This window comes from Cyprinodon tularosa, unplaced genomic scaffold (genome assembly GCF_016077235.1).
Source record: "Cyprinodon tularosa strain WSP-4 unplaced genomic scaffold, ASM1607723v1 ctg4, whole genome shotgun sequence".
NCBI lineage: Eukaryota > Metazoa > Chordata > Actinopteri > Cyprinodontiformes > Cyprinodontidae > Cyprinodon > Cyprinodon tularosa.
In genome coordinates this window covers 2,479,395-2,492,335 of record NW_024039118.1, presented here as the reverse complement: position 1 = coordinate 2,492,335, position 12,941 = coordinate 2,479,395, and the positions used below count along the sequence as shown (strand labels likewise).

The following is a 12,941-nucleotide window of genomic DNA, read 5'->3' as shown; positions in this document are numbered from 1 at the left end:
TTCTGTGCAGCCGGTTGCCTTGAAATTTTGAGTTGAACTAACTTTTTCGTTTTTACAGTGTAGGTCACGTTTCTTAATAGTTATTATTATTTTCTGGAAACAAAAGCTATATGGTAGGGAAATTGGTAGCACTTTCGCCTTGCAGCAAGACGGTCAAGGGGTTGAACGTCATCTTAGTGCAATCTAAAACATGAGGTTCTACTGAATGCATAAGCACTGCGTTGCATCCTTGCCTTGCACTCAAAAAATAATTTAAAGCCCTCTTTGAGTTGACACAATTTCTTAAAATTCAACAAACTTTAAAGTAATTGGTTCCAGAATAACTTAGGAATATTAAATTGATGTGACACAATATGTATGAAGATTTTATGATGCAAAGTAACCTAACATTCTTGAGTTCTCTATAAGGCAGCTTTGTGAGATTACAAGGATGGTCTTTTAAGTGAACTTTCTTTAATTGTCTGACCACTTTTGCCAGAGAACGAGGCAACATGGCAGGAAATTCTACATTTAAAATAGATAGTGCAGTTAGTTGTTGCCCAAGTCCACACAGATGAAACCATAAGCTATCTTGAGGCCAAGATGTACGATCACAGGCAGATGTAACTTTGTCGAGGTCATTTTAACCATGTGATAAGCATGCATGTTTGTTAACTATAACTCTTGCTGCTTTTAAAGTAAATACAGTTAAGTTTATAAAACCATTTCATTTGTCATTGGGTTATTTAAATGTTATAAGGTAGTTGAACATAACTTAATTCAACGCAGGGACAAATATAGGTCAACAGAATTAGATTTTACCCAACCAAAAAGATTCAAATTTGGTGTACGTATTAATTTTTTAAAACTGTGCTGAACAGACTCAATAAAATGACACCATAGAGATAAATGTGGATTTGGTTCAGCTAGAGAAAATGTATTGAATAGAAAAACTGCCATCAATTAAATTGAGCTAATCCAATAAGTCATTTTTATGACTGTTTACATGCCCTGCTGCCTTCTGTTTTATCTAGAGAACACCAGAAAGAGAAAGGCATAGGCTCAAATTGCCAAAAAGTTGGTGTTAAAGTTGGTCATCCAAGACAATTGGTTTCCTCCAACAGTCCAAAAACAGGAGAGAGCAAAAAATGTCCTTTAGCATTTTTCGATATGCTCTGATGTAAATCTTGCTTGGACAGTCAGAAGGTGACTAGAATGTTATCTCTGAAATGCTCAGGTCAGTATTTCAAACTGGTCTCTCTTTCTTCAACTGTCAGGAGCAAACCAAACCGAGAGCCTGATTTTCAGAAGGTCTGCACATCTTGAAATAGGTGAGTTTGTTCACGCAGATCAGATCTTCAGAGAGGGTGCTAAGTGATTTATGTTTGTGCATATTGGTCTTTACCAATATGCAGGACATATTCTAATGACACAAATACATAGGTGGATATGCAAATGTAACCATTTACCCCGTGCAAAGCTATTATCCAAATCCAAGACTCAACTTTTACATACGACTTTTTTAGTACTTCTAAAAATTCATGTAAAAGCAAACATACAAAACTATGCAGTGGACGGAAAGAGATTCTGTGCACATGTGAACATAGTTAGACCACTAGAAATAACAACAGTAGAATAATATCAAGAAACATCCATATAGGTGGGTTCAAATGAATGCACCCTAAAGTTGTTTTTATACTATTAAACCACATCAAAAAATGAGTGAGAATAATTGTTTTAAGTATAAATATGATAATATTTAATATTTTTTTATATTCAACTTTACTTATTTTTTATTTTATTTTTGTACCTCTTTTTTTTTTTTTTTACTTTTTTTGTAGCACTTTGAGATGGGCTACCTATATGAGGTGCTCTACAGATATTATTTGGTTTATTAAAATGTCTATTATTTAAATACTTACCTTTATTACCTTCAGCTCCATAGCTTTGAAATATTTATTTTACAGCCACTTTCAAACTGCTCGTAGATCACAAAATCTGCTCATCTTCAAACCAAATTTGTTTGCACATCTTTACATTTGTGCAGCAATCTTTGCAGATCACCTGCAGCACACCCAACTATTATAAACACTAAAGAAAATTTAAGTGCAATTTAGAATCCTGTATTTGAAATCTTTGAAGTTCAGGTTTTAAATGTGTGACCTTTATGTTTCAAATAAGCAAACATCTTTCAAAAAGCGGCCCAGTATATGTTTTTTTTGTCATGTGCACCCAATGTGATAAGCCTGTTTGTTATTTTTTGTGATTATAAGTGGGAATAAATGTTGGAGCATTTCAAATTATCCATCACCAATAAAAGAAAGTTTGTTGAAAATTATCGATGAGAATTTGTTCTGTTTTAATTATGTTAAATGGCTTGAATCTCCACTTTTTTAAAAGTTGGTTTCGGTAAACACAAATCCTGTTTTTATTGTTCCATTTTAAAATGACTGCATCACAAACTAATGCAGTAAATATGAGGTTTTTTTTTTTATTAATCTCAACACAATGTGATATCAAAGATCAAAAGTGTATTTAAAATTTGCTTTTCAAAGCACAGGGCAAGACTGCTTTACATTTGATGCTCTCATCAAGCCCCAAGCACCTACTTCTCAAAGTTAAACTCAGCACCATCATAATTACACGAAATGAGTTTAGTCTTTGCTGCAGAGTGCAGGGCCAGCTGGTCCGCCAGGATTTATGCCTCACACTGCTACGCCCCGGTCACGGCTATCTGGAGTCACTTCACCATATGGAGGTGATGGACCCACTAATTACAATAGTGCTGTCCTATTAACACAGAAGAATGCTATTTGGCAACTGTGCATCATTTAAGCCGCACTTCAACACAACTTGACACATTTTATGACAGCCTCCATATGCAGTAATTGATGGGAGGATGTATTTACATTTATGGACAAGGAGAGAATTCAAATGAGCTAAAACTAGTACTACAACAAAGTTTTCCTAGAGTGAGGAAACAATCGCCTATATTTTCCGAATGTCTAGGCTAAGGAGGAAGATTGTAGGACAGAGTCAAATTTATAGAAGAGTAAAGAAATTAAACTTGGAGATAAATCTTTCCAAACCCTGTGGGAGAATGTTGTCTTAAAAAAAACAAAACAAACATGGACTTTTAGCTGCTATTCCTAAAGGTGCAACTAAAACTGGACTGAGCATAACAAAAATGTCATGCACAGTGAAACTTGGTGTTATCACACTCTGTGATTTCCTTTTCTTGGGCCTAGGGGTTTTTTCAGTTGATAAATCTTTAAAGCTTTTTCAAAAATCAGTTGGTTTTAATCTAAAAACCTTCAACTGTCTGCTAGAGAGCTCATGATCGAAATTCAAATTAGATTGTGCGTACAGTATATACATTGAGGGTGTGGCGGTTGGCATGGATTTATGTCAATATTTCAATGCAGAGCAAAGGTGACTCCATGAATTGTAGTTGTGTTACTTAGTCTAACTCGAATTTGTTAATGACTGTTGAGGCTAAATAAAAAAAGGTTACATAGGATGCTTTTTGCCAATAGGAGATGCATTTCATCAGCCCAGCTTGCTTAAACCGGTCCACATTGACTTAATTCACACAGAGAGAACAAAACTATAACACAGGAATCTTCACCATATTGCTATAGTCATATTGCTATAGTTATCTGCTACACAACATATTTACTATAAGAAGTAACTGTCAATATGCCTTTTAGATTCTGACAGTATGATTGAAAAAAATATGATGCAACCACCAGAGAATTACAGCAAATGTCAAAATGTGTGAGCTCAACCGTCTAACTTCTGTTGCTATGTTACTGCACGGATCCAACCTAATCTAGAGATTGTGAAAATAAAAACCAACAGTGCACTGCTGCAGTTTGATCAAGCTCTTTTTAATAAAAGAACAAAAAAATATAAACAAACTGCTCAAAAGTGGAACAGTGGCAGAGCAGACAAGTCTTACCTGCCAAAAGTCTGCCACAGTGGAAGCAAGTGGGCCCTGGGCGGCAATGTAAGTTGGATTGCGAGGGTCGTGATCCATCTGAGAAAGGAGGACACAATTTTTTAAGACAAAGTTCTGCTTTTTTTGTTTTTCATCAAATTTTGAATACGGATCAATGAACAAGCAAGAATCCATTGAAATAAATCCACATTTCCACTCATGCTTACTCATAAGCCCCATGTTAAAAAGAACAGGGCGATATGCGCGCTTTTAACTTTGGTGCATATCCTCCTTGACTAGCATTCATACACTAGCAAGCACCTCCAAAATTTGTGATGCAACCAATCTGAAAGTAAGATTCAGCAAGTCTTGTAACTTATAGTGTTGCACCGATGCCATTTTTGGCCGTGATACCGATAACCGATACCTGGCTGTGTAGTATCGGCCCATAACGATACCAGCTGTTTGAAATTGATGTGTGTGTGTGTGTATATAAAGAACTGCATACTACTTCCTATATAAAATAACTGCCATCATGGCTTTGTCAAGCTGCAGCCTACCTCTGTGAAGCACGAAAAAGACTAATACAAAGTGAATCCAGTAGAACTTTTTATTGCCTACCTGGAATGGTTGACAACAGTTGAATAAACTTTTGGCTCTAAAAAAAGTTTCGGTGCCCTATTTGTCGGTACTCGCCGATACCGATACCTCCAATTTAGTGCTGGATCGGAGCCCTGTCCGATACTGGTATCGGTGCAACACTAGTAACTAATCTAACTTCTTACACCGGATTTTTCTTATCTTATTTTAAAATGGGAATATATAGTGAGACCTTGTTGCCCATCAAAGGAGAACAGAGGTTTTATTGAATAATACGTTGGAAAGTATTACCCCAAATCAGTGTGAGATTTTCTGTAACTACTATAGGAAATAATCAACAGAAAAATATCCCTGTACATATTTGTACTGTAGACTAACCAGGAGTTACTCGATGACACGCGTTTAAATTGCCAAATAATGTTGGAAAAAAAAGACTTGAGATACGTTATATATCTACAAGTGTATTAACATTTAACCCTTTATTTATTATTAAAACTAGAGAAGTTACCAAGAAAGCTGAAATAAAGCAGTAGTTTTGGTTAAACATAATGGAATTCCATAAAGTTTTATGAACTTGAAGTACAACTTGTCAAGGTGATGTTAAATTGCCTCAAAAGTCTGTTTAGCGATCTTTGTTTTCTGCCTACCTTGAGCTTTACACTCACCACTAAAAGCAAAATAATGAATGTTACATCCTAGATCTGATTTCACGACTCTTTTCTCTGATAATTTCTGATATCTTGAACAACACAGATTGAATTTTAAAGCTCTGAAATGCTGACAGGAAATTCAATTAACTCAGTTTTCTCTGGCTGTTTTAGACTGTAGGTACCACCCTGCTTTCAAAAAATATATATACACTGTTTTAAAAAGCAAATGTAAATATTTCATGTGAAAGTGTGGAAATTAAGGAGCGGTAACAATCACTCCTATACGAAATATCAGCTACCTTTATATGGAAGAAAAAGTGAAAACAGTGGATAAAAGATAAACGAATACAGAAAACCACTTAAATAACGTCTAAGTTTCTCATGAGCAATAGCTGTGTTGTTAGGCTTCCCCTTTATCCTTGAAATTCCTCAAATACATTGGACAAATTAAAATAAAGAATCTAAAGAAAGAGGACTCTTCCCCACAGAAATAAAAGGCCAATGCCAAATGCTAGCCACTCCTTTCAGCCAATCTCAAGGATGCAGACGTGCTGTAGCTGTGGCGCCTGCATCCTAACATGAATACTAAAGCAGAAAGATGAAAAAGAGGCCCTGCATTTCAGCTGTGTCTCCCTGTGCTGTTGTAGTGTGAAGATAGACTGCAACAAAAGAGGAATGCAAAGAAGTGCTCCCTTGGCTTTGAGTGAAATTGCTTGGACAAAAATGGCTCAAACGAAACATCTGCTCCAGGAGAAACATCTTAGCTTTTAAACACCATGCCTTGAAGCTGCTTTTCTGTGAAAGAGAGGGGTTGGGCAGTAAATGCTGCTAAGCTCAATCCAGAGAGACCCAGGCAAAATCACTGAGCAGACGACTGGCAGATTGTTTAGCAATAATGCCAAGACGGAGCTTCTGTTAATATACCTTCCTTCAAACTATTTCTCTCACGTATGATGAAGTAGATCCGGGTGCTCATGAATAATTTGTGGAAGAGCTTTTGCTGTGATCATAGAATCCCTTATTCCCCAGTTGCCTACCTGACCCCTGAATCCCAGAATAAAATAATTTATCCTAAACGTAATGAAGTAAACTGGAGGGAATAGCAACAGTCACAGATGTAATTATCCCAGCTTTGCACGCCAAAGACGGGTCCCTTTGTATCACAATTACTGTCCATTCATTTTTACATTCCTGCATCACCAAAAATATTACAACCAAAGTTTTCCAAGGCGGCTTAAAGAATGATTATCTTAAGCATTCTTTAAGCCGCCTTGGACAACTTTTAGTTTGGAAGTTTTGAATCATAAATTTACTTTTTATTCCCAAATTTTCTGTTTGATTAATGATAATCAGAATAAGTAGAAAACCAAACACCTGTCGCAAAGAAGAAAATAATTTGTGTAAATTGGTTCATACTCTTCACAAACGTCTGTCCCTGGTTGATAAGCTTAATGACAGTTTTCCTAACTATCAAGTTGGAAGTTGTGCCCTGAGAGAAATAAATATAAATACATTTCTATTGATAGGCTTCTACATGATCAAGACGTATAAATGAGTCTCTACAGTTTGTTTCTGAAGAGTCATAGCCTTTTAGGGCAGCTGTGCATGTCCCCCAGCGGTCTACACAGAAGATTTTGATACTGTATTTGAAATGCATAGCTTCCTGTTCTCTTTGATGGAATCCTTTCTCAGTAGCCTTGTGGGAAATCACGACTGACAATGTTTTTTAAAAACAACAACAAAAAAAACACCTAAAAAAAAAAAACCCATAGAGACACAAAGGTTATTATGCTTTCCAGCATGAGGGGGTCTTTTTGTATTTACATGGAATGCATTTTCTAATTCAAAAAAGTCTGCACTTTTTCATGTGCTAGAATGAAAAATAAGATACTGGTGGTGAAAAGGATTTGAGAAAACCGAATTCACTGATGCTCGCTGTACAAAATACAAAACTTAAAAAAAAAAAATGAAAGAAGATCAACAATCTAAATCAACAGGATATTGTTCCAAAAACATTTTGTCACATCGTAACCACAAGCTTCTCTGTAAGTTAATGGGAATTTATATTAGAGACTAACATATTTGACAAGTTGAAGGATGTCTGCATGCTGTGTTTCCTGCTGGAAAACATTAATTTTCCCACAAATATTGATTGAATTTTAAAATGATTTTCTAATCTTTTTACGTATCTTACTCAGAAAATTCTGGTACTAGTACAAGCTTTTTTTATTTCTTTAAAAGTTCCAATTTTTCATCTTTAAATGCAAAATGATATGGATAAAAATTAACATTACACATTCCTCTAAACACACCTTCCATACAGTTACAAAAGGTGATGGCCGTATAATGCTGTAAAATTATTTTATTCTGCAGGAACAGGACAGCAGATTTAAGTTGACATATTACAAATCTAGATATAGAGGTTGCATATTGTAGGAGTTTTAAAATAACAGTCCAAATTTAAACCCAAAGCAAGAATGGAGACTGATATTCCTATGATGCTCTCTTTGTCTCTAAGTGAATCTAAGCTGTTTGGTAAAGAAAAATGGCTAAAAAGGTGCAGAACTGGTAGACGTATTCCAAAAGACTGTGGTGACTGTGAAGGTAGTGAATCTATGAAGGTTTAACTGAGATGCAAGCAAAACCCCAAATAATTGACAAATCCCTTTCCCTTTTTTATTGTTATGGAATATTTTGTTATATAGATTTGTATACTATATTCAATTTGCAACAAGAAAAAAACTGAAATAAAAGGTGTACGTAAGTAAGCAATACTTACAATGGGGCTGGCATTGATGTAATCCGAGTTGCTGTGGTTATTCTCTGCTTTCAAGGTAATTCGAGAATGATCATCTGTAATGAAGATACATAATTCATCCATATGGGTTATAATGTGATTTCCTTCCTAAACAGTAATGGTGGACCATTTGAAAAGCAGCTCCAGATGAAAAATAAAGAACCTTTAGTTACAGACGACTTTCATCAGAGACACAAAAACACCCTGCTTGCAAATCTGTACATGGCTTTACCTGCAATAAAGCCTTCTTTAAACCTAACAAGGCTTAAAGTTTTAATATGTAAAATCCTAAAAAAATGTAAAGATTTATTTTTCCAATGGAGATAAACCCACATCTAATATGAGTTGCATATATTTTGAATCACTTTGAGAAATGACAAAATTTAAAAATAGTCAGCTCATAGATCTGTCTTATCTTCATCAATGGGTGGCAGCCTTCATTAGTTTGTACGTTTAATTGTAAAGTGGAGTATAGAGACTCTAAAAAAATCCCTTTAGCTGACATGGCAACCCACTTAGAGCAGTACCCAGACCAAAATTGTAAAAGTATATATAAACATTTTGCATTTAAGATAAAAATTTTTTATTTTTCATCAATATGCTCTATCCACAACTCCTCACATGGAAAAGTTTTAGTTTCAACTGCTTTAATTTGGTAAAGTTATTATTTAAACAAAATTTTTTTGTTTAAAATCAGCCAGTGATGCCTTTGCTTGCCAGGCTTGTACTTGTGACCAACTGTCGCTGCTACTGCTTCTTACAGCATCCCAAAAACAGACTTTAACAAAACCTAATAAGGAGGATGTATGAGTTAAAGGAAGAACAGATTTCTAGGTGTGTTACCCTCACTACCATGGTAAAAATACTTTACTCTAAATGGATAAATACATATTTAAACATGTTTTGTTTTTTTGAGTAATGAGTACAATGTTATCAAAGACATTTAAGAAAAAATAGTTTTACTGAATAAAACATGGTTTAAAGACAAACTTAACTTATATTAACGCTCACTTGGGGTTATTTCTATAATTTTGAATTTGATTTACTCAATTCAATTAATCCAAGACAACTAAACAAGACTTTGTTGTTATTCTTTATTCTACTAAGAAGGAATTTATCGAGAGAATTTGATGCGTTTTGTTTGTCACAACCTAAAAATGATTGTTTACTGTGGAAGCACATTTTGTAACTAAAGTAGTGTTCTGGCCTGTTTATCAGTCTTCTTTAATGGTTCATCTGTTAAAAAAAATCTATGCAATCCTATTTCTGACCATTCCACCTCCCCATCTTTGAAACAGCGGGAATGTTTCCACAAGGCAAAAGAAATCGAAAATGAAAAGATCTAAGGAGACTTACAAACAACAACGGCGTTAGCTCGGTTCTTCTTAGAGTTCTGCTCAATTTGGCCTACACTGCAGGCACTGGGCTCAGCCTGGTAGGAGCACAACGCCTCCCACTCGCGCTCCAGACGGTTCTTGTTCTTCAAGTGGTCCTCCATGTAGGACTAAAGGGAAAATAAAGGGACCATTTTAAACAAGAAATAGAATTAGAAGAAATCAGTTTCTACAAGCAGTTTTTGTTAATCTTTTATTATATTTTATTCAGAAATGTAAAAAAAAAAAACAGTAAGTTAACAATAAAATAGAAGATGAAACAGTGTCATCCTGAGCTCCTGAAACAAAGAGGAGGAATAAACTGATGATCAAAGTACTGAAGGGTGTGATAATATTGGGATATCGGTGCATGTGCGTTTGACTATCCGCCCCCAACAGACACACAAACACTGACACAATTAGGACTCCTGAAAGGTTTGTCTGTTTTGGAAATACTTCAGGGGTGTTTCAATCACGTCCCTCACTGCTTGCACAGCTCCTGATAAGATTGTCTGCATTTAAGCCGTTGGTTGGAGAAGACAAAATTGAATTCGCTCTAGAGACAAAGATGGAACAAGAAAAAAGGGGGAGGGGTAAGTAGCAGTCTCAGTGTGAGTGTGTGTGTACATCCTGCTAAACCAGGGTAAGTCTTAGGGAGCTTAGAGTTTGTCCTGGCAAGGAGATTCTTATTTTTTTCTGTGTATCATGGCTCTCCTCCTGACGAGGGGGTTAGATGGTTTGGTCTGCTATTGTGTGAGAGAGAAGATTACAGACTCATAAACTGATGTCAGGGATCAGCTGGCTAATACAATGACAATGATACCCAGATGTGTCGCGTTTTTATCCCGTATTAAAAAGCACCATATAGGTAGGCTGGGCAAAGAGGTGACATTCCGCTCTTAACATATCCTATTCATTCAGTCATTCATCCATGCTGTCAAGTGCAAAAAGAAAAAAAATCTCAGCCTGATAGTCACATCAGTTTCAAGAAGATTATCAGAGGAAAGGTTTTACAGCAGAATAATAGACTATTAACCTTTGACCAATCATGGTATTAAAGAATTGGGACTTTTTATGAGGTTTCTAGCCATTTATCAAGCTACAAATTATGTTTTTTACACATTCCTGACATAAAGTAATAAGTTTAGTAAGTTTGTTTGTATTTATATTCCACAATTATGGAACAATGTGATTCAATCATGCAATAGTGGGCTTTTTTATCATCATATAAACCCCCAGAAATCGACTGAGAATGACTGTTAAATCGACTGAACAGTATCAGGGACTGATATACTGTTAGTCCTAAATCCGTTGTGTTCACTGAGCACTAAATGCCCCATAACAGGAAGCCTAAACAACAGTCCTTGTTTTAGAGGTTTTTGGTTTGGGAACAAGACTTCAGTTCAATTCAGTTTATTTATATAGCGCCAATTCACAACACATGTCCTCTCAAGGCACTTTACAGTTCTTAATAGACTTAATTTGCTATTTTCAGTATTAATGGGGAGTTTCAAATGACATAATCAGAAGCGAGAAAACTGTAAGGACCTACTGGAAAGGAAACTTAATAATCTATCATCTAGTAACTGTTCATTTAGGGTATTTAACACACAGGGATACATCATCAACAAAAGGGGGCTAAACGATAACAACGAATTCACCCCCGTGAAATTTTATATTTTATCATACTGGATCTGGAAACTGAGTGTGTAATTTTACTAGAAACACACGCAAAGAGAGAATTAGTAAGTCTAATCTTGTTTAACATGCTAATTGCTAATGTAAGACACAAAAGATGGTTAAAAAGGTCCAATCTGTAGTCATGGTGTTTTTGTTTGCAACTAAAGTAAAACCAAGAGATAGTGCAGAGCTGTGATACCCCAGCAGCGAAAAGGAGAGACAATATAACCACCAGACTGATTTGTAATAGAGCTTAAGGCATATCTAATTGTGAAAACTTATGCCACATAATTTGGAGAATGCTTCTGCATTTATTAATTTTAAATGAAGTGGATAGAGACAACTCTGTTCCTCTTTGGAAAAGTGGCTTTGTTCTAATTTATCACTATACTTTTGTTTCAACAGTTTAATTTTCATATTATCTATAATTTGGCATTTGACATTACACGCAACTTAATTTGATACAGACAGGTCAGCTATTTACGAAAATGATCGGATACGAGCCAAAAAGTCACTTACTGATGAATGCTTCTTTAGCATTTTAACACATTTAGATTGATTCTTTTTAGCATTCCGTAATGCTCAGATTTCTAAGGTCTGGACTGAGGTTTCCTACAATGTATGCAAAATTGATTAAAGCACAATGTGAGCTGTCATACAATATGTTTGTAAAAACAATGACTGTATGGCACCTTAGCCTTAATCAGAGAAAGTCCAGTAATAAGTAAGGTCAAAAAAAAAAAAAAAGGCTAGGCTTTCACTGTGAATCATAAAATATTTCAATTTTAATAGTAACACTTGCAAGTTTACATATGCTGAGTTATGGACACAGAGTATGCAGAGTATGAGTCTTTCCAGGAAAGGACAGCATGCCATTATGGCCACTTGACAGAGCCTGTCACCACTGCGCTCTACCCTACACAAGTACTCTGCACACCAGCCTGACAGCATCCCACCTCCCCCCATAGCGACCAACATCTTGTACTCTGTGCATCCACTGAATTGCATCTATTCAAACCAGAGCCGCCAAATCGATTGCATTTCAAATTCATAATTTTTTTGCAAGCTTAATGGGATGCAGCTAGCAGAGCCCCCTTATAGAGCCCTCCCTTCTTTTTTATTTCTTTTTTTTTTAGGAGGGAGGCAGTGGACCGTGGCATATTCCAGAGACAGGGTAACGAAGGCTTGGTGAATAGTGGGATGTGTGGGGGGGATTATGTCTGCCAATCAGAGGGCTGGGGATGGGAGGCCTGTGTGTGTCAGGGAAACAATGTCTAATCCTTCCTAAGCAGCGGTCTCCTCGGCAGCAGAGGGATGAAATTGGGATGAAGGCACGACCAGACACAACAGGTAACACATCCCTGTCGAATTAAATTGCTGCTAGCAGTTTGGGCTGGGGCTTTATGGTTTGATAAGCAGCTGTGAGACGCGTGGAAAAAAGGAGGCATTAATGTGCAGAGTGATTTTTGTGCAACAAATAGCAAAACAAAAGGTCTTAAATGAGAGAGCAAATTGTGTTTTTGCCAAGGAACTACATTTAAAAACATTGAAGGCAGAACATTTTGTTTTCCTGAATTTATCATTTTGAAAAAAGCAAAAGAGCCAAGAACAAGTTCTATATTTTTTTATAACAGCTACAGTGGATTAAAGAATTTACATGTTCATATCTTTTCATGTTACAATGTCAAAACCACAGATGTTGACGTATTTCATTTGGGCTTTAAATGTGGTAAACTAGAAGAGTATAATACAAATTGTGAAATGGAACATAAAGAAAAGGTTTTAAAAAGGTTAAATCTGAAAACTTTGGTGCACATTTGGACTCAGCCACTCAAAACAGAACTAACCCCTAAAAGCAGCAAGTCATTGGGGGATGCCTCGACCAGATTTGCACATTGAAAAAAAAAAGTTTGATGATAATT

The 12,941-nt window shown here is 35.9% G+C and overlaps 1 protein-coding gene across 2 annotated transcripts in view; it reads right to left on the bottom strand.

Moving 5' to 3' along the window:
* Positions 1 to 12,941, bottom strand: part of ptprn2 (protein tyrosine phosphatase receptor type N2) — a 197,869-nt gene that overhangs the window by 19,138 nt on the left and 165,790 nt on the right. For both annotated transcript variants that reach the window (XM_038297865.1, XM_038297864.1), the window contains 3 exons: positions 9,323 to 9,470; positions 7,949 to 8,022; positions 3,941 to 4,018 (listed from right to left, as the gene is read on the bottom strand). In XM_038297865.1, the coding sequence (XP_038153793.1) occupies positions 3,941 to 4,018; positions 7,949 to 8,022; positions 9,323 to 9,470 (300 nt within the window). The remainder of the gene's footprint in view (positions 1 to 3,940; positions 4,019 to 7,948; positions 8,023 to 9,322; positions 9,471 to 12,941) is intronic.